Source organism: Euprymna scolopes, chromosome 25, assembly GCF_053919585.1.
Source record: "Euprymna scolopes isolate OS-2025 chromosome 25, ASM5391958v1, whole genome shotgun sequence".
In the NCBI taxonomy this organism is placed as follows: domain Eukaryota; kingdom Metazoa; phylum Mollusca; class Cephalopoda; order Sepiida; family Sepiolidae; genus Euprymna; species Euprymna scolopes.
In genome coordinates, this window is record NC_136506.1 from 90,783,237 (window position 1) to 90,806,103 (window position 22,867).

General features: G+C 33.0%; 1 protein-coding gene and 2 pseudogenes across 6 annotated transcripts in view; 2 read left to right on the forward strand and 1 right to left on the reverse strand.

Moving 5' to 3' along the window:
- Nucleotides 1-22,867, reverse strand: part of LOC145247503 (uncharacterized) — a 1,258,807-nt gene that overhangs the window by 272,241 nt on the left and 963,699 nt on the right. For all 6 annotated transcript variants that reach the window (XM_080109320.1, XM_080109319.1, XM_080109316.1 and 3 more), the window contains one exon: nucleotides 18,015-18,142. In XM_080109320.1, the coding sequence (XP_079965446.1) occupies nucleotides 18,015-18,142 (128 nt within the window). The remainder of the gene's footprint in view (nucleotides 1-18,014; nucleotides 18,143-22,867) is intronic.
- On the forward strand, nucleotides 678-794 carry LOC145247724 (5S ribosomal RNA; annotated as a pseudogene).
- LOC145247713 (U2 spliceosomal RNA) lies at nucleotides 2,952-3,077 on the forward strand (annotated as a pseudogene).

The window sequence follows — 22,867 nt, forward strand, 5'->3', positions numbered from 1 at the left end:
TATCACAGGCTATGAATTTTGGAATGAAATCTAAGTAGAAAAAAACAGCAGTTGTGGTTGTGACCCAACGGGTCATAGATACAAGCGACCCGAGACCGCCTGTGAATTTATATTCCCTTAACACTTTCTCCTTTAGAGGAAGCTGGTTCAACCCACCTATGGTAAATGCCGTGCAACAACATCCGGTCACAGCCTAATTAAGATTTATTTGTAAAGGACACGCATATGTATTCGACTATCAGCCCAACAGATTATGAACCGTTGTGGTTTCTTCTGGACATGCTCAGTCTGAGAGAAGGATGGTTATGTTTAGTGTCAGGATGCCCATCCTCCTAGGCTTTACCATCTTTTTGAGAAAGTTTATTGTTAATTGTTTGAGGCACACCTACTGGGGAATACAGATGGAGCTGTTCAGAAATTTTTAGCAGGCCAGAGTGTGTTAGCTTCTAAAAATGATACCTGACCTTGTGTCAATTACCTTTTGAAAAGGAATTAGATAATTATATAATACACACACATTTGTTAACAAATATATATCTATAATGCATATATTTAGTAAAGTTATTCAAAATTGCCACAATTAATTAAGCTCAATAGAATTGGATTTACACTTTCAGAGCATATATAACTTTAACCTATTCAAATATGGCACCATGTACAGATTTAATCTCCTCCTAATATACAGCATAATCATGTTGACATGCCGGTTCTCATCAGATCACCAAAGTTAAGCAACATTGAGCCTGGTTAGTACCAGATGGGTGACCATTTGGGAATTCTAAGTGCTGTATGTGCTCTCTGCTTATCTCAGCAGTTGTTTCCAGTCATCCTGTACAAACCTCAATGGCCACTGGTATTAACCAATGTCGACTAAGGAGAGGTGTGGTTGGAGATTGCACACCTGTCACAAAAATTTCACTCGCAGGCACGCCTTCGTGGGTATCTATAGTCTGTGAAAGACTGGAGGAGCCCTTGAATGTACGGATTTGAATTTATGTGTCTTTCATATCGGTGGACTCCAATATTTTCTATTTTGGGGGATTTTAAGGGGGAGGGGGGCGTTTTTCTCATGATTTCTGAAAGTTCCCCATACATTTTAACATTGCTTAATCTTTTATTTATATTTATATATATATAAAAGTGTATATTTTTTCCTGGGGAACTAATGCAAGTCACTGATGATTTGCTTGTATTGATGTCATGCAATGAAACACGTGTAAGAAGTAGCAATAAAACAATATGAATGTAAATACTTCAGTGATTTTAGAATGTTTAATAAAGTTTATATATATATATATATATATATATATCAATGTGTTAAGATGTGTGGGTTGAGTTGGAGTAAAGTTTTGTTTGTTTTCCCAAGTGCATGAGTACTACCTGAGCAGAATGACGCCAATAGAAATTCTAATGCTGAAAACTATTTTGATTCCTTTCCCAGCTCAGAATTAAAATAAAAGTAATGTTGTTAAAAATACGCATGCACACACTTTGTGTGTGTGTGTGTGTGTGTGTGTGTGTGTTTATTTATTTATTTTATATATGTATTGTTTATTTGAACTCCTTATCAGATAATTAAAATTGTACCTTCCTTACGGGTTTGTTTTCTAAAAAAATTTTAATAAATTTTCAATAACAAGATTTTTAATATATATATATATATATATATATAGCTGTAATTATAACTCCCTGAACTGATGATTCCCGGAAGGATGAAACACTTGTGTCTGTAGGTATTTAAAAAATTCTTATTATATATATATATATATATATATATATATATATATATATATATATATGCGCGATAAACATGTACCTATTGGCCAAGATATATGGGTGTGTGAATGATAAAAATCTGATTGGCTGACTAGCAAACTTTGGTCCAAAAATATTCTCCAAACTTCTCATCTTTAAAAAAAAGTAAAGAAATCAATTAAATGCGTAAGGCAATTTAAGGTATGTCATATCAACAACGAAGTTCAGAATTTCTTGATAAAAATCTGCAATACCAGCCGTCTTATTAAAAATCAGTTCATAAACTTTACATAACAGTGGAAATTTGTGTGTTCGAATAATTTTGAATTGATTTGTAAATTAATTAATTTTTGTAGAAGCTTTGGAACTTTTTATGAATAAATTTAAAATTAATGAATTCACGGAATTTATAGTTACTTCACAAATAAATAATCTATGATTCAGTTATCGCAATATATGACAGTTTGTTGTACAAAAATGAATGAATATCAAATATATTTTTAAGGACTGGGGTCGTTTCCTCATCATTTGTTCTAAAATAGGTTGCCATCTTTGAAATGTTGGGAACCACCGCTCGATTTCATGCAAAAGCCTGACGAATCCTCACGACAATGAAATGCTGAAAATTATGTGTACTTTAATTGGCATATATATTTCCCAAATTTAATAAATAAACGAAATAATGGCCTGAATTCAGAACACGGCAATGTATGGGTAACTATTCAGTTAACCTTTTTATTTGAAAAAGAAAAGGAATTACAAAGACGTCATTCAAATACTGCAGATATATGATCAGCTCAATAGAAGAGTTATATCTTCTTCCAGAGCTAAAGTAGAGTAAATAGTGTCAACCGCCAGAAATTTATTCTCATAACCTACTATCTAGCTCTGCTTATGTATTGAGCACTGTTGAAATAAATAATAAAAATTGATACATCATATATCACATATTCCCATAACATTTTATGTGAATTGATGAAATAAATATTATATATCTATCTCCACATATATTAAGAAAGCAGTTTGTGTGTGTGTGAGTTTGTTCCCTAAAGACTCTGAAACCGCCAGACCGATTTTTAGTCGCATGCAAGCGACACTATAAGTCACTCCGTCGGTCTGTCCGTAACACTTTTGTGCTTGGCCTTTTTGGTTAAGATCAAAAGTCTGTAGCTAATAGATGCTGTTCTTAGCTTTTTACGCCTTTCTTGGCCTTTTGGCTAAGATCGAGGTGTAGTATCTGTTCCAGCAGATACTGCAAGCAAAGACCATATGGTGGGTTACCCCCACATATCAGACCTTGGTCAATGTAGGGGCAACCCTTCATACCAATTGTTACTATCCAGCTTCCCTACTCCCTGGAGAGTTGGTCCCCATTTCCCTTTCACTCCTCACATTAAAAATCGGCCTTGTGCCTAATTTGCTCGGTGGGGGAGCAAATAAATACCCTTTTCTTGGCCTGTTGGCCAAGATCAAAGTGTAGTCTGTTCTTACTACATGCTGTACTTACGTTTGTAACTGTAATATAAAGTGGAGGATCACGTTTCTGTATTAATTTAATGTAAAATGATCACCCACTTTACAACCAGTCAGTCTCAAAGCCATTCAAGTCATTCTCCAGATCATTCAAGTTGTTTTTGAAGGATTCCAGTTATTCTTTAAGCATTCAAGTCATTCTTAAGGTCATTCAATTCATCCTTAAGTTCATTAAAGTCATTCTAAGTCATTTACTTTTTATTTAAGTCATTTCAGCACATTTTTCGGTCATTTTAGTTTATCTTTAAGAATTTCATGTCAATCCTACATTCACGCATTCATTCATTACACGAGAGCACGCTGCTAATGGCTATCGGCCTTGTTTATAAATTGAATACAAATGTACTTTATGTGTCTGACAGTGTTTTTAGATGTGTTTTATATCGGAATGCCTCCGACAAATATTGAAAAATCGACAATCAAAAGAACCTGAGTAAAGAAGGAACAGTTCGATTTTGACCAAAGTTAATATCTTTATACAGCCTAACATGACAAGTGCATTTGAGAAGTTTTATCACTGCACAAGCAGAAGGACCCGGCATATAAAATCAACAGTAGGTTTTTGGTAAGAGAAGGACGTGTTAGAAATGAATGTTTGTTTAGAACACAATTGAACTACCATATTTGATTTTTGCCTTTTAAACTAATTCAAGCTGTTATACAAAAATAATTTTATAAAATCAACGGTAAGTTCTCTACAGTGCAATGTACACTACAATGTATAATGGACTAAGTCACTGCAGGGGAGGCATGTGAAGTTTTTTCTGCGTCCCTAATTAGAGGGGGCAATCAATCGATTTCATTGAAAAATGGGCGAATTCACCAATTTCAATTACAATAAAAGTATTAAAATTGTGGGACATTTGCTGCTCCTTATTCAATCCCGGGCAACGTCGGGTCTCCCTGCTAGTGTGTGTGTGTGTGTGTGTGTGTGTGTGTGTGTGTGTGTGTGTGTGTGTGCTTTGTTATATAGTGTTTGAATGAATTAATAATTAACTGCTGTATCAAGAAATACCCGAAAACACTAATGAGTCGCAATTATATTTAAATGATGCATCGCCACTCTTCTCTCCAAACAGGAACAAAGCAATCGCCAACAAGTAATTAGAATTATTTTTGTCTTTCTAAGAATCATTCATTATTGCAATTAGTAAGTAATAATATTAATTATTATTATGTAGTCTAACATATAAAAATATAAAAGACAATAATGCATGGTGGCCGTATAAAACTATAATTGCTTTCGCGATAAAAATGATTCATATTGAAAGTAATACCAGCCTAATTAAATAGAAATTAATCAAGAAATCCCAAAATTATATTTTATTGCATTTTATTTGGTTTTTCTTCCTATTTTTTTATTTTTTTTTTTTTTTTTTGTGGAAAATTAGTCATCCAATAAATTAAACAAAGTTCCGGTTTGATACTTCACTAGACAACAAACTACTACCCCCCACCCCACCCCAACGTTGTTTCTGTGGTCGTCTTTCCTTTCATCTTCTCATTCTGGCCGTGTTGTCATCTCTCACATTAGCAGCTGGCAAAGAGAGCGCATGAAAATAAAATAAAAAAAGACACCAAAAAGCAAAAACTCGGACGCATTCTCCAAATATCAGTAGCAGTCTGGATATATGACGCTATCGACCTTGTGAATGCTAATGTCTACTGAGCTCATATTCGTCAGTTGCTGTCAGCTCAATTTGATCTGCTCAGATCAACAACTGTCATTTACCTGGCCCTAACTAGTAACTGTCGTCAACCGTCGCAGACCCTAGACTGTCCACAAAAGTCATTGCCACATCTACAACTAAACATTAACCTCCATTATTTAGTCATTTTTTTTTGTTTTGTTTTTTTATGAAAATCACTCCAGACAAGGCATGAAACCATTTGATGTAAGGACTTAAATTTAAAAAAAAAAAAAAAAAAAAATCACTTCAAGGTCAAAAATTTAGTAACGATAAGTGTTAAATGGAATAGATTCTGACCCAGAGAGCAGCAATTCTTCCCTCTTTGTCAGATACATCACTTATGGAATGTGAGGACTAAAGAACAAAATAAAGAAAGTTTAAGTTTGTTCCTGTTATTCCACACATTGATTAACAATTCTATTTTAGTTCCCTTTGTGTGAATAACTTCCTCTTTATTGTTCTTCTGATAAACATATTTCTGTTTCTTATATTTTGCCCTTTTTTTTTTTTTTTTTAAAGACTTGGGCGGGAGGGTGGGGTGGGGTGGGGATTACATCGGCAGTATCAAACCGGATGTGCTTAGACTTAAAAACCATTGGTTGATTCTCAACCAAATTTGTCATGCAGACAAGGAGTGTCATAGGTCATGTAATATCCTCGTCGATCGTGAAGTCAAATAGTATATTCTACATGAAGATGAGCTAAGATCAACATTTTTCATAAAGATATCCATGATAATAACGATTTATCAGGTTTGTTTAATGATGGCAAGTAAAAATAGATATTTGTTTCATTAAATAAAATATGGACCGTGCTAAAATAATAACGTTATTATTTAGAAACCCATTCTTAACATAGGAAAGGGTGAGTTTGTTACAATTATTCTGCACTTTGACCTAATCTATATATCTATAAAAGTGAACGTGTCTGTCTGTGTGTCTGTCTGTCTGTGTACATTTCCCTACGCAATAACTGTCAATTTTTAGTCTATAGACTCGAAATTTGAAATACTGGGTACTGAGATTTGGGAAAATCGATGTGACGGGTGTCAGCCAGAAATTTGGCTGTTAAGGGGTCAAATTTCAACGATTTGACCTTTAAGAACTCTACCAAACTCCTCCGACAATTTTGGGTCTAGACACTTGAAATTTTAGATTTAGGTTCCTTGAACATGGATCTAACTTAATAAAGTGATTTGAGCCCGAAACAATAAATTTTAAGGGGTCATAATAGGGGTCCAAGTTTTAAAAAATTAACCATTTTTTTTTTTTTTTTGCTTTTTTTGCACAGCATACACCTCCAAACACCCGAGCAACGCCGGGCACCCCTGCTAGTAATTAAATAAAGAAAAGATACGTCAAAAATTGAATTTAATTTGAAAATCTCAGCTATAAAAAAAAAGAAAAAAAAAAGCAGTTTGTATTCTGCATGAAAACCAAATAAAAAATTTAGAGGAATTCTATGGAAAGTAAAGGCCTGAAAGAGAATGTTACTAAAACTGATGTGATAATTAGGTTTAGTGTTAGAAAGCCGCTGGAATTTGCGGAGAGAGTCGGGTTCATCTCAATATTTTGTGATACATTTGACTCACAGGAAGTGCAATGGAAATACTGGTTGATTGAGAGATGATAACCAATTTGTGTACGAGAAGTGTAAGACAATGGAGATGGATGAGAACTCAGATGTGGAGAAAATATATTTGAATGAAAGTAAATTTAATCCTTATTTAAACTAATTTGAATTTTCTTGTTCCATTTCAGTAATAATCGAACTTACTCTAATATATATATATAAACTAGTAGCATTAGTGTGTGTGTGTGGGTGTGTACAACTCTCATACAGCCCACATCACTGAACTGATCATGACCAAACCTGGCATGATGAGGGTCTTTCACCTAGGGATGGTGCACACCATTTTTCAAGGTCATAGCAGATGCATATATACTTTCCTACAGCCCACACCACTGGAGTGATCATGACCAAACCTGACATGATGGTCTCCAACCTAGAAGTGGCACACACCATTTTTCAAGGTCACAGGTTAAGGTCGGGGCTACTGTAGGCTTGGGTCCCTACTTCGCGAGTACCTGAGCATACAGTAAAGTCCTGTGCAAAGCACTAGTATTTTTGCTTATATATATATATATATATATATTGGAATGGCAAAATTTTAATATAATGAAGAACCGGACCATAATTGGATGTTAAATCGACTAAAATATGAATAAAATAAAAGTGGGAAATTGAAAAATAATTTTTCTTTTGTCTTTTTCAATTTCCCCCCTTTTTAGTCGATTTAACATCCGATTATGGTCCATTTCTTCATTTATATATATATATATATATATATATATACATATACACACACACATATTAGATTGGCAATTAAGTTCTTGCCGTTTTTTAAATCTTCATCTTTTAAAAAGTTCAATAAGAACAAACAACTATTTTATCAGTGATGTATTCTCCAATTGTGTTCACAAATTTTGCAGTAGAAATCGTTTGATTTTGACTCCAAAAATAAAATATAACAAATAAATTTTCCAAATAATATACTTAACAAAAAAAAAAAAAAAAAAAGAAACAGAAAAAAAATAGAAAAGAAAATGACTAGAACTTAGTTGCCAACCCAATCTATAAAAGTGAAAATGTCTGTATTTCTGTCTGTGTACTTCCCTATCAAATAACTTCAATTTTTGGTCTACAGACTTGAGATTTCACATAAAGGGTATTGAGATTTGGGAAAATCGTTTTAATCAATTTTCGGCCAGAAATTTGGCTGTCAAGGGGTCAAAGTTCGACAATTTGACCTTTGAAAAATCTACCAAACTCATCTGTCAATTTTAGGTCTAAACACTTGAAATTTAAAATGTAGGTTACTTGGACATGGATCAAACTTTATAATTTGATTTGAGCCCCCAAAAATAAATGTAAAGGGTTAAAAATTGGAGTCAAAGTTTTTAAAAAATTGACTTCTGCAGTGTCTACCAAATTACTCGGCAAATTTCTGGTCTAAACATTTGAAATTTTACATAGAGATAGGGAAAGCTTTGCAATTGGTTTGAGTCGAAAATTTGAACTACCAAGAGGTCAAAGTTCAAAAGATTCAACCTTTTGCGGTGTCTAGCAAACTACTCAGCAAATTTTGGGTTTAAACATTTGAAATTGTATATAACGGGTATTCAGACATGCGGCAAGATTTTAATCAGTTTTGGGGTAAAGATTTGGCTGCCAAAAGGTCAAAGTTTAAAGAGTTGACCTTTGCAGATTCTACCAAACTCCTCTGCCAATTTTGGGTCTAAACGCTTGAAATTTTAAATGTAGGTAACTTGGACATGGGTCAAACATTTTATTTTGATTTGAAACCAAAAGAATAGATGTTAAGGGGTCAAAGTTTAAAAGAAATTACCTCTGCTATCTCTACGAAATTACTAAGACAATTTTTGATGTAAACATTTTAAATTTTACATAAAAGTACAATCACACATAGGGCAAGTTATGAACAACACAAAGGGCTCGAGCAAAGCCGGGCAAAAACGCAAGTAGTAAATAAGGTTGGTTTTGAGAGTAATAGTAATAGGAAATAATTTTGGGTTTGATTAACAGTGAATAAAGAGTAATTCAGTTTAGAACAGACTAAGTAATTTTGGGTTTGAGATTAATAGTGTACACAGAGTAATTAAGTTTAGAGTATAAAGTAATAATAAATAAGTAGCAAATAATTTTGGGTTCAAGATTAATAGTGAATTATAAATAAACTAGCGGGGGTACCCGGCATTTGCCGGGTGTTTGTAGGTGTGTGTGTGTGTGTGTGTGTGTGTGTGTGTGTGAGGGAGGGGGGGTAAAGTAAAGAATGAGCGAAGTAGTCACCCTGTTTCAATAAAAGAAAAAAAAAAACGATGTTAAACTTTAAAAAAAAAAAAAAAAAAAAAAAATCGGAAAAACGAAAACAGAAAAAAAAAAACATCGAACAAAACGAAATAAAACGGAAATGATGCATTATATGTTTATTTAAAAAAAAAAAAAAAAAGGAAAGAATCCTTGTTTTTTTTTTTTTTTTTTTTTTTTTTTTTTAAGTATATAAATGTTGGGAAATAAATGGTAATTAAGCAACGTTAAAGTAAGCGTGGTGCGAATTAACAGTAAATATGTTTTGTAGTTGATAACAATTGGAAATTAGTAGCAAATTTTGGGTTTGAGATTAATAGTGAATTAATAGTAAACAGGTTTTGAGTTGAGAACAAAAGTAAATTAATAGCAAATAAGTATGGGTTTGAGATTAATAGTGAATTATTAGTAAATTAGTATGGACTTGAGAACAATAGTAAATTAATAGCAAATAATGTGTTTGAGATCAGTAGTGAATTATTAGTAAATAAGTTTGGATTTAAAAGTAATAGTAAATTTGTATCAAATAATTTTTGGTTTGAGATTAATAGTGAATTATTAGTAAAGTTTGGAGTTGAGAGCAATAGTAAATTAATAGCAAATGATTTTTGGGTTTAAGATTAATAGTTAATTAATCTATCTATTAAATCTATTAAAGTATTGTCCGTGTGTGTACATTTCCCTAGCAAACTACTGTCAATTTTTATCTACAGACTCAGAATTTGACAAAAGGGTTATTGAGATTTGGGAAAATCTTTAATCGGTTTTTGGCCAGAAATTTGGCTGTCAAGAGGTCAAAGTGCAACGATTTGAGCTTTGAAAACTTTACCAAACTCTTCCACCAATTTTTGGTCTAAACACTAGAAATTTAAAAAGTAGGTTACCGGTATATGAGTACAAACTTATAAACATGCATATAAAATTATTAACACAGGGCCCCAGCAACGCCGGGCTGAATTGCTAGTATTATATAAAGAGAAGTTGTCTGTATGTTTGTATATCTGGCTAAAAGTTAAAAAGGATTACCCAAAGACCCATAAAGTTTATACAAGGTATACCAATAAAATTGTCACTCTAGAAAAGTAATAATTCCATTTCCTTTGATGGAAACCGGTTTTCTTTTCTTTTTGTTGCAAAGCATCTACTGGTTGGCCAGTTGTGTACAAATCCCAAGAGCAATAGGAGCGTTCTATCATGTCTGAAAGCGACAGAATATTCAACAAGTGAGATCAAAGTTGCACTGCTGTACATCTTTATGCTCTACTGATCCAGGTTTTGACAACAGGACCATTGCCAGACCCTTAAAATGCGTTGCTGGATTGCCAAAGACGTGCCCAAGATGATGAAAACAAAGTTTCTGATCACGGTTATGGTTTTTGGTGTGGTTTCAAGTGAGGGTCACATCATGCCACCTCACATTTTCAAAGTCAGCTTGAAAGTCAACACCAAAATGTACCTGTATGAGGTGAAGAGTATGGTGATCCCTTGGTGCAGTCAGGTGGCCGTTGGCAGACCCTGGGTGTGGCAGCAGAACTCAGTACCAGCTCACAAGTCCAAAGAGACCCAGGCTTGACTTCAGAAAGAGTGCACGACTTTGTACCCTTCTCTCACTGGCCCCCTTCTCCTCCGACCTGAACCTGCTGGACTACTTCAGTTGGTCATATGATGAGAACATCATCAACATGACCTCCCAAACATCAAAGCCAGCCTATGATTGAAGCTGAAGGTGGCTACATTGAATAAAGAGAGACATAGAGAAAAAATTTGTGTAAAGTTTTTGGTATCTTTATAGGTTTCTTTGCATAAAGATTTTATTTATTTTATTTATTACTATATATAAATAAAATTATTTTTAAAAGATTCTTATCTAATTAAATCAGGAACGTTAAAGGTTCCACATATTTCCAATAATTCAGAAACACTAGATCATCGAATTTAATCAATTTTGACCGACTTGAAATGTCTATTATATGATTTCTTTGACTGCATTAAATTAAGTTCTTCAAATTCAACAAGACATATTGGGGTTATGGCAGACAGAATGGTGAATGTTTAAATTTTTTTTTTTTTTTTTTTCTTCAAAGAAAAGTGAAATTTAAAAAAAAGTTTGTTTTTTACTTATTAAATGGTTTTAGAAATTTTACAAAATAATTTTTTAAATTCTCAAATTAAACCAGGGTAGTGAAAGATCCCAAATATTTCCCATAATTCCTTTGTGCTTTTTTTTTTTATTGTACAAATCAGAAAATACCTCTCTCTCTCTCTCTCTCCAATTCCCTGTAGAATAATGCCAGTGAAAGAAATAAAAATAAAAACAGGTTTGGGAAATTAAAACAATAGGGATTGTCAATCTGCTCGTTTGATACTACCTTTTTTTTTGTTTGTTTTTTTAACTCCATCATAAAAGAAAGAATTTTGATGATGGGAGACTTTCTTCTAGGCTTCAAACCCAACACGTTTGTGACATTCAAACTCTAAGCTAAAAATTTCTCACAAACTATTGTTGAAACAATCTCTCTGAAAACCGATTTTTCACGACTTTCCTTTTGTTATTTATGGCTTTTTTTTTATCTACCTTGTTTTTATTGCTTTTTTTTTATTTATTTACATTGTTTTTATTGCTTTTTTTTTTATTTATTTACATTGTTTTTATTGCTTTTTTTTTCCAAAATAAATTTTTTCAAGTTTTCTAGGTTAGATATAGCCCATGTAAAAAATAAAATAAAAAATAAATAATAAAAAATAAATAAATAAAATAAAAAAATAAAAAATAAAAAAAAATAAAAATAAAATAAAATAAAAAAATAAAATAAAAAAATAAAAATAAAAAAATAATAAAAAAATAAAAATAAAAAATAAAAATAAAAAATAAAAAAATAAAATTGATAGCACATTTTTATTTGCACATCGCTGATTATTTTGACATAGTACAAGATTGTTCATGTGTTCAGTTAAAAGAGTAGTATCTTTCTGAGAAGGAATTTGATTGTGTCGTTGACTGATCTCTAAGCATTATGTGATGCCCCGTTTGCAACCGCCTCTCCATAGTGAATGACCAACTGTGTGTGGTGAAGAATCACACCTTTCAAGAGCTAACCTTATTAATATGCACTGGCATAGACAGAACAACTGATCTAGGGGAGTAAACCTTGATAAACAATCTTGTTATCCCAAAGGTAGCAGTAGCTTCTGTAACATCCAACGAAAAGCATGTTAGCAGGTCAGAACAGTTGGGTTGTGTGGGTGATCATATTCTTGACGACAGACAAGCACAATGGCCCAGTTAGCAGAGAAATATGGAGAGATGGGATCTTGACAAAATACTCATCACTTTAGAGTTGGAATTAGGAAAGGGGCATCCAGTCAGACCCGTTAGGTCAGCATTTTTTCATATCTGTTTTCATAAAAAAAAAGATAAGTGAATCAACGTTTGTTCCCCTAAGATGTTTTACCTATACCCTGTATCAAGACCAAAATTTAATAGAATGAATTTATTGAAGCACAAGGTTAGGAAATAGACTACATTTTTATTTTTACTTTTTTTTCATTTATATTTTTTCCATTACATGAACAGAGGAAAATATATTAAAAAAAATGAATTTCGTTTATGTTCTAATATATTTCAGTTATTTTATGGACCTCAATTAGAATTGATGAAAAATTTTAATAGTGTCTTTAGAGTCTATGAAAAATGTAACCTTTATTAAAACTTGTTTGAATGTTCTATGATATCAATTTCTATAAGCACAAAACATTAAACACACACACACACACATATATATATATATATATATATATATATATATATATATATATATATATTGAGAAGTGATACACGCATTATCATTAGCGTATAAAGCGATGCTCTTTGTGTAAACAAATCGAGCTTAGGTATTTCGGACAATGTCAAAACATTGTTAATTCACAACTCGCTCAGCAGCCGCCGATTGGCGTAATGGTTAGGAGCCTTGACTGTTGTACAGGCAGTCGGGTTTCAATCCTGGCTTGAGGCAGTTGCCTGTCTAGCCACACTGATGAGTGGTGAAACAGCGAAACAGTACTGTATGTGGATGACTATATATATATATATATATATATATATATAGAGAGAGAGGAGTAAAATAAAATACACATCGATGGTTGACGTTATGCGAATAAGAAGGAAAACCTAAAATAAATAAATGGTAATCAACGTTTCATCCTTATTTCAGGGGACATCATCAGGATTTAGTTGGAAAAATGCTGAGGAAACAGGCTACAGACCACATGCATGTGAAGAAATAAAGAACTTTAGATTCCTTCCTATTCTGGAAAGAATTTGTGCACATTTATAAATTTTTTCCAGAGTAGCAAGGAACCTAACGTTCGTTCTTTCTTGACTAGCATGTTAAGCAACGTTGAGCCTGGCCAGTACTAAATGAGTGACCATTTGGGGATACCAGTTGCTGCATGTGTTCTTAGTTTATTTAGACGTAGTTTCCAGATCGTAGTTGGCCCAGACTTCTCCTTGCCACTGGAATCAGGCAGCGCTGACTCAGAAGAAGTGAGGTTTGACATTGCACAACACTTACTTCACAATTACATACACAGACACTCTTACAAGGGGTATCCATTGTCTATCGAGACAGAACAGAGGTCTAACAAACAAATGACAAAAGTCATTCCAAATTTCATGATGTTGACCATCTTACAATTTATTCCTTTAATTACGTCAACATTCGCAATTCTTAATAGTAACCGTTTCATAGCACAAAATCATTCATTTAATTATTATATCAATCAGTGAATCTGTTTTGCGCTATGAAACAGTTGCTGTCAAGAATTGTTGAATCTCAACGTAATTAAAGGAATAAATTGTAAGATGGTCAACACCATGAAATTTGGAATATAGACTTTTGTCGTTTGTTTGATATATGTTCTGTAATTACTACGGCTATGACAACATATTCTTTTCATTGTTCTGACTCTCGAATATATACTCGACACGGTTAATCAACTGAGAACCACACCACTCTACATAAAAGCATATAAGATATAAACAGATACACACTCGAGGGTCAAAACAATCAAAAGAATATGCTGTTTTCATAGTAATTAAATTGAGTTTCATAAATTAGGGATTAATATAAAAAAAAAAGGTGAAATAAACTGAAAAAAGTCATTTCCTCAGAAACTATTTTATATATATATATATATATATATATATATATATATATATATATATATATATATGTGTGTGTGTGTATGTGTGTGTGTTTGTTATTTTTAGCTAATGTTGCAATTATTTTTATTTTCATAATAACATATATTTCGAGATTCCTACTTTCTTTATCAGTCAGCTATCTCAACTGATATGGAAATCAGTCGCGTAAAGAACCACATGTTTGAAACATTTAGCATTTAAAAATATATTTTTATCATACAGTTTTTATCTCATAATAATAATGATGATGATGATGAGGAGGACGGAGGAGGGGAAGGAGCCAACTAACTCCTCCCTGAAAAGTGTGGAACGCACTGGAACCTTGAGAAGGCTTATTGCCACTCAAGTTCTATAGAGTTTGAGATGTTGCAAGCGAGAAATCAATGATGGACGGTTATTGCAGCAAAGCAAAATGCTTTGTAGCGTCATTTTTTTTATCCTAGAAAAAAAAAAGAAAAAAAAAAATTTGCGTTATATATACTAGCAAAATTATGTGACGGGGGGGGGGAGAACATTTTTGTTGCTAGAATATATATATATGATTACTTGATTCAATCACATAATATACAAAAGTATAAATTCATGTGTAAACTAAGTATTTACTTCAACAGTGCTCAATACATAGGTAGAGCTAGGTAGTAAATTATAAGCCTGATGAATCTTAGCGTGGATGGAATGCGGAATATTCTGTGTATGCCATATATATATATATATATATATATATAATAATAATTTATAAAATATATATGGCGATTAAGCTACACTGAATATTCCGGGTTTCATCCCCTCTAGGATTCTTTAGGCTTATGCGCTTAATCACCATATATATTTTATAAATTACTAACTAGCTCTACCTACGTATTGAGCACTTTTGAAGTAAAAACTTAAAGTTTACGCATAAATTTATACTTTTGTATATTAATTTTATGTGAGTAAATGAAGTAGTTTTTATATATATACATATATATATATATATATATATAATATATGTTGTCCGACAAACCAACACATTAAAGTTTGGAATTTTTGAGATGAGGGCTGATTGTTTATACCACTTGTTTTGATCAGACTATTGTTCTCATCTTGAGTGTCATTTGTGCAACGTTTCGGTTGGTTTGGCATTTGATCATCCTCAAGCATGTTGGTTGTTGCTTGGAAAAGAAAAGAGAAAAGTCACTGACTCCGTAGATATTTTCGTATTCTTTGAGTCAATCTCTGTTTTATGGCCATGGTTTCGTTGGATTGTCCTTCGACCGTCTTCAGGCATGTCTGTTGTTGTTTGGAAACTTTTCTCTTTTCTTTTCCAAACAACCAACATGCCTGAGTACGGCCGAAGGACAATCCAACCGAATACATATATATGTATACACAGATACTTTCAGATCAATCATCTAAACTTATTTTATATCTTGACTTGTATTATCTTTTGCCGTTTACATCTTATCTTCTATTTTTTTAAATCTATTATTCTTTACATTTTGAGTTTTGAATTTTTACTTTAAACACTCCACACTATTGTTACCGTTATTAATAAATATAATTATCAAAAATTATCATTATCAATTATCATAAATATTACAGTCACCAACGTGTTTATTCCCCCCCCCCACTACCTTCTATTTTTAATTATCATTATAACAATTAGAGTAGATGATTATATCTAAACATGGAGATAAATTAATTATATACATTTTGAGATTTTTAAAAATTATTATTGCTATACAACTTTCAAAGCTTTGCATAGTAAATAAGTAAAAAAGCTATGAGAAAGGGGAGTGAGAGTGGGGCGGGAGGAGTAGGAAGGAGAAAAGCCTTAGAATCACCAAATTATTTATGGTTTCCCCTTTTCATTCTTCCTCTTTCCCTTCTTCCTTGCTCTCTTGTGTCTTTTCCTTTTCTTCCTTATATCTCCAATAATGTATGGAGGAATGAAAGTGGTGGGGCAGGAATATATAAGAGGGCAACCTAAGTTGTACATTTTCTGACCACATGAAAATTGAAATCAAATTAAAAGCATTTTTATAACTGAATGACCCCAATTAAATCTGAAACCCCTTTTAGCATAGATATGCAAAATTCACATTCCTCTACTGATTGAACCTATACACACTAGTATGTTTAAGATTTAGGGCAGCTATCACACACATGCATTGCATATGAATACTATTCTTTCTAACCTTCCATTACCCCTAACTCATATTTAACCCTCATCCTTTTCCATTCATTCCTTTATCTCAACACACTCAAATCTGAAACCCATTGGGTCTTATTTAAAATTTGATGGAATCTCCTGATTTTAACTCCCTGTGGCGAGGAAGACCTGATATTTTCATTGCAAACTTTGCTTTCTTATAAGGTGTATCGCCTGAAGAGGTCTCTAGTTATTGGTAACTAGCTAATCGAAACATGCTCATAATTATGTAGCTCCATATTACTGTTTATGTAAAAACAAATAATATACCCTGCTCTACTTCGGTATTGAGCACTCTTGTATTAATCTCGTTAAAATTCATTGCTTACTTCTGTAAAATTATATAATAATATATATATATATTATATATAATAATATATATATATTATATATAATAATAATATATATATATATATATATAATAATATATATATATATATATATATATATATATAGCTGCACTGGTGAGCTATGAAGCAGCAAAACAGTACCGTATGTGGATGAGCATATATATATATATATATATATATATATATATATATATATATGTGTGTGTGTGTGCATACACATGATTTTCTGGATCATATTCCAAACACACATCTGTTGCATTTTTGCCAAAAAAGTTGTTTGAGTAATCTAGAACGATTTAACCCCCCCCCCCCCCAACACTCCCCAATAAGAATTAAGAGATCTGTGCTTTGTTCTTCCTCCCCAGTGATCATATCCCAAAAGTATTTTTATGGCTTTTTAAAAGAAATAATAAAAAAAAAAAATAATAATAATTCACTTTGACTTTTCCTCCATTCCTTTTTTTTTCTTGCAATAAAAATGTTGGCTTCCACTTTTTTTTTTTTCATTTGTTTCTCAGGCTAAAAGAAGCTAAAATCATAAACATCTGCTCTATTATTCATTTTCTATTATTTAACCCTTCCCCCAGTTTTACCAATAGTAAACGGATCTTGGAATATGACGTCACACCATGAAGTCTGCTTTACATCTTACTAGAAGAATATTTGTCCTGCAGCAGTTAGAATTAATACCGCTACCCTCTCCGAAAAAACAATTTTGCAACATTCATGTGCAATTAGAAAAATTAAAATTAAGATATATTGCGATTAGACCTTATGCCTAGAATCCTCCTAATTTTGATGAAAAACAATACATGATTTTTATCCTAGAAAATGTCTAAGACTTAAGGATCAAGTTTTATATATAAATACACACACAGTATGTATATATATATATATATATATATATATATATATATATATATATATTAGTAGCCTGGTAGGGCCACAGGGGAGACGGCCAAGCAAAAAAAAAAAAAAAAAAACTAAGCAAAATTCATCCAAAGAGAGAACGTGAAAATTATAATTAGAGTAGGCACTTAGCTTCATCCCACTGCAAGAACTTAGACATCAGGGTCGGAAACCGAAATTAAGAAGTCAGCGTCCCCGAGGATGGACACTGACCTACAAAACATGCCCCAGCAGCCCCGTCAGCATTCCCCTTCTCAAAGAGAGAAGGCGAAGCCTGCGAGGTGGACCTCCTAGAACTACACAGAACAAAACTCTCACTGCAAAATCAACAGGGACCGGATCATTACAGGAACAGTCTAATCTGTTGATTTGCGAGGCCGAGGATAAACATCTCTGGCCGTGTTATGATTAGAGTAATTCAGATGTAAGCTTCACCAAAAAAAAAAAAAAAAAAAAAAAAAAAAGGTTAAAAAAAGATTCTTTGGTTAACTCACCCGTCGAACCTTTGACATGTAGTAGGCAGAATTGCTCATCTCAGAGATAGTTTTTTGCGATTGACTGTGTAGTAATTTTCCTTGTATTAGTAACTCCTTCATGGCTTCCGAAGCTAAAGTACTTCCACCTGTAAAAGAGAAAAGAGATCTTAGATTTTCAAAACAAGATTAGTAAAACAGCTGATTTAGTGTGTGTGTATATATATATATATATATATATATATATATATACACACAGAATAATTATATATGGATATCATCAAAAGCTGATAATTCCTTCCAGATTCGTTTGGTTAAAAAAAGAATTCATGTCAAAGACTAAAAAGTACTCAGAGAGCAAATACACCACCTAACACGTCTGTATTTTGGTTACGATGTCCATTACAGTAAAGGTGTTTTTGTTTTTTTTTTGTCAGAAAATGAAAAGCTAAAGAAGTTTGTACATTATTCACTTTCAAAAACTGACTTGTAAAAGTAATGTTTCTTAATTTAATAGAATGCCAGCACGCTGTTATATATATATATATATATATTATATGCATGTATACATGTATATACATATGTTGTGCATCAGTAACATGGTTAATGCAGTAAGGGATGAACGCAACTGGTTTCTCTTCTAATTTGAGTGCACAGAGGCTGAAAGGTCAAGATTTCAAACCTATTGACTTCCATTGACAATGCGCGTGTACACCTGTATCCTAGCAAAGGTTACGAGGCAGGTCAGTGCGTTTTGAATGCAGGTTGGTTAATGTGGTTGCTGCCCCAGATATGCTCCTTGGATTAAATGGGAACGCACATACGTTTTCTAGTCAGTTTAGAGTTTGAGTTTGTCAAACTGAAGACTGCCAGTCTAGAGTCTATAGTTTGTCGCGATTCCGAGGAGATGAAAGACTTCTCGCGGAAGTGGCGAGAGATGAGGATGGATGCAGATAAACCAAGAGCAAATGAGCAGTGAACAGAGATGTAACTTTGACCGTGATACCGAATAAAGTTCCAATTGTCCAGAGAAATGAAACTTGCGTCTGTTATGCATAAGAGAGCTCTTATTCCAAGTTCGCTAACGTCGGAAAACAAACCACTCGAGGACACAAGATACGAAGAAGATATAAAAGGTATGTTCTGCTTCGTTTTTATAAAACACTCAAAAGAGCTGATGTGTCAAAGTGAACATTGACAATATAAACAGACATCCGTTCTCCCCACGCAACACACATGTATATACATATGCATGCATTATATACATATTAGTTGGGACGATTAATTGGTCGATAAACAAGTCATTCTTGTGGCATAAAAGAAGGAAAGATGACACTTCATAATGGCGTTTCTTTTGGTTGTCGTTCAATTCATGAGTAACCCAGTTTTGTCTTTCCAATCTCTCTGACATGGTTAGAAATCGTTGTATGTTACGCCTAATTCAGAAGCAAGTTCTCGAACAGTTGTGCGTGGATTGGCTTTGACCAAGTCTTTTAATTGATTGTTGTCAACATCTGATGGCTGACCACTACGTCCACAATCTTCAAGACTTTCGCCACCGCCACAAAATTTCTTAAACCACCATTGTGCTATGCATTTAGTAGTAACTCCTGAAGCAAAGGCTTCGTTGATATCGCAAGGTGTTTTAGCAGTTTTGTATCTAGCTTAAATTGATATAAGAAAATTGTGTGAATTTGCTTTTTCCAAACTTGTATTCAACATTTAGAAAAGACATAATTGTTTTAAAACAATTGCAATTCAAACGATTAAATAGAACGAAAAACTCTCTTTAAAATGATATATAAAGTAAAGCTATTATAGCGAAAACTTGTTTGAAAATGCATCATTTGAAATAAAAATTTTAAATTCCGCAAGAACCTTCTTGTCAACCTAATACAATCAAAATCATGTAACGGGTTTTCATCCAAATCGGAATAAGGATTCTAAACATAAGATTTAGTATCATTGTATCTTGATTTTTATCTTTGTAAGTAGGCGCCATGAATACAGTGCCAAGCTGTTTTATTCAAAATTTTTACCTGTGCTAGAATAGGTGCATTGGATATTTGTCTTTGTGTGAGTGTCTCTCTCTCTCTCTCTCTCTCTCTCTCTCTATATATATATATATATATATATATATATATATATATATATATATATATATATATATGTGTGTGTGTGTGTGTGTGAGAGGGAGGGGGTAAGAAAGAGAAAGAATGTGCTGCCTGTTTCTGCAAACCAGTTCATTATTTAAGCCAAATGGCTAAGTGCTAAAAACTAAAGCATAGATTAGCTTTCAGAAAAGTCAAGGTCATCTTTTAATGATTCAGTAACATTTCATCACTGCTGTTTCACACAAAATCTATTTTTTAAGAAACTAATCTATTAAAGGATGATATATATATATATATATATATATATATATATATATATATATATGATCCTGGATATGACTTAACTTTATCTGATGGTGAGGCCTCAGCTTGCTGGCTTTGGGGAGTGTGGAGTCACCCTTTAATTGCCATTGCTTCTAGGTTCACTCTAACCCGGAGTGGTAGTACCTGTTAGGGTACCAATTATGGGTTAAATAGAAACTGACTTGGAAAAAAAAAAAAAAAAAAAAAAAAAAAACAGTATATTCTATTAAAAAAATTTTCACAATCACTGGATTCGGCATTAAATAACCTGAAAAGGGTTGACATGCCATAAAAGAAAAACAACGAACGAACGAACCAACATTATATATATATATATATATATATATATATATATATATATATATATATATATATATACATACATACACGTATACACACACACAGAGTGGAATGATAAAGTTGTCACCCTAAAGAAAACAACACTACAGCTTTATTTTAAATCTTTTATTGAAAAAATCATTTCAGGCAACTTGATTATATAGTAGAGCTGACATCTATTCAATGTAGCTGCCTTCAGCTTCAATCATCACCTGAATATAGGTCCGGAACTGTGAGCATACTTTTTCCACAAGTGCCAGTGTGAGCTCGGCGAACATTCGGCAGATGCGAGTCATCAGGTTGGCTTTGGTGTTGTGGGAGGTCATGTTGGTGATGTTCTTTCTCAATGTATGACCAAACGAAGTAGCCCAGCGGGTTTAGGTTGAGGGAAGCCAGTGGGAGAAGCATACAAAGTCGTAGCACTCCTGAAGCCAAGTCCGAGTCTCTTGACTTATGGACTGGCGTAGATTCCTGCTGCCACACCCAGGGTCTGTCAGCGGCTACCTGATTATATGTTATTTGTTGCAACCCAGTGATGCATTTTGAGGGTACTGTTCCCATTGTTATTAGAGATAATGAGTTGTACAGCAGCGCATTTCCGATCTCGCTCGTTGAACGTTGTGTCACTTTCAGACATGATCGAAGGCTCCTATCACTATTTGTATACAACTGGCCAACTAGAAAACAACAAAAAAAAAGAAAACAGGTTTTCATCTAGGGCGACAATTTATATTGTTCCACCCTGTACACACACACACACACACACACACACAGGGTGTCCCAAAATGATCTGACAAAAAAAAAAAAAAAAATTAAATAACAATTAAATAACAATTAAATAACAATTAAATAACAAAATGATCTGACAAAAAAAAAAAAAAAAAATTAAATAACAATTAAATAAGGAAAATATTATTTTTTTTTAAATGTACCTCTTGCTGCTTTACTCCCTACATACTACCCCTACAAATTATGTTCCAAATAGTAGCCCCTATATCAAAATGGCACTGTCTTGTTCGGGGTGAAAATGCAAAAACAATTGTTTGAAATTCCGTTTAGATTTTCAATTTTAACAGAAAAATTCCAGAGTTCAACAAGATACACTTTAAGAGTGATGATGGTTACAACGACCGAAACATTGTGAAAATGAAACTCAAGATGAGAACAGTAGTCTGAATAATACAAACTATCAATCCTCATCTCAAAAATTCAAAAACACGAGTTTTAAGTTATTTACACAAAGAGAAGAACCGAAACGTAAAAATTGCTTTCATTTGCTTAAAATTATATCTACTCGCAGCGACGGCTTACTTACCAAACCATATCACTATTCTGCTAGAACTATTTTTTTTCTTTAATTACCATGCTTTATCACTATGCTTCTAAGACTATTTTGTCTTAATTATCAAGCTTTATTTCTAAGTTACTCGGACTTTTTTCCCCTGTCAAACCAAATTTCAAACATTTTTTTTTTTCATAGGAAGCTAACGCAGTGTGATGATATATAGAAGTGAAACCTGGTCGGTGAGAGTTGAGGGCATGCGTTGCATGGAGAGAAATAATATGAGAATGATAAGTAATGCGAGTCTTAAAGATGGGCTGAGATCTGATGACCTCAGAGGAAGATTAAATTTGGGCAGTATAAGGGATGTGTACTGAACAGGAGACTTTGATGGTATGGTCACATTGAAAGAACAATGAAAGTTCTTGGATCTGTAAATGTAGACCAGTTAAAGTAGCAGGTTCAGTTCATAGGGATAGGCCAAGGAAAACATGGGAGGAAGTGATAAAAAAGGATTTGAGGGAAAGAGGGATAAATAAAGACCTGGCCAGAGAGATAGTTTACTTTGGAAGTCAATCTCTTTAAATCCGTCCAGCACATGCCATTATGTAAAACAGAAATTAAACCAAATATGATGCTTGGTGACGGAATGGGATTGGTTGGTTGTTTTACGGCATATCAACCCTTTTTAGGTTATTTAATGCCGAATCCATTGTTTTGAAGAAAAAATTTTTTAATAGAATATATTTGTTTTTTTCAAGTCGGTTTCTATTTAACTCATAATTGGGACCCTAGCAGGTACTACCACTCCGGTTCAGAGTGGACCTAGGAACAAT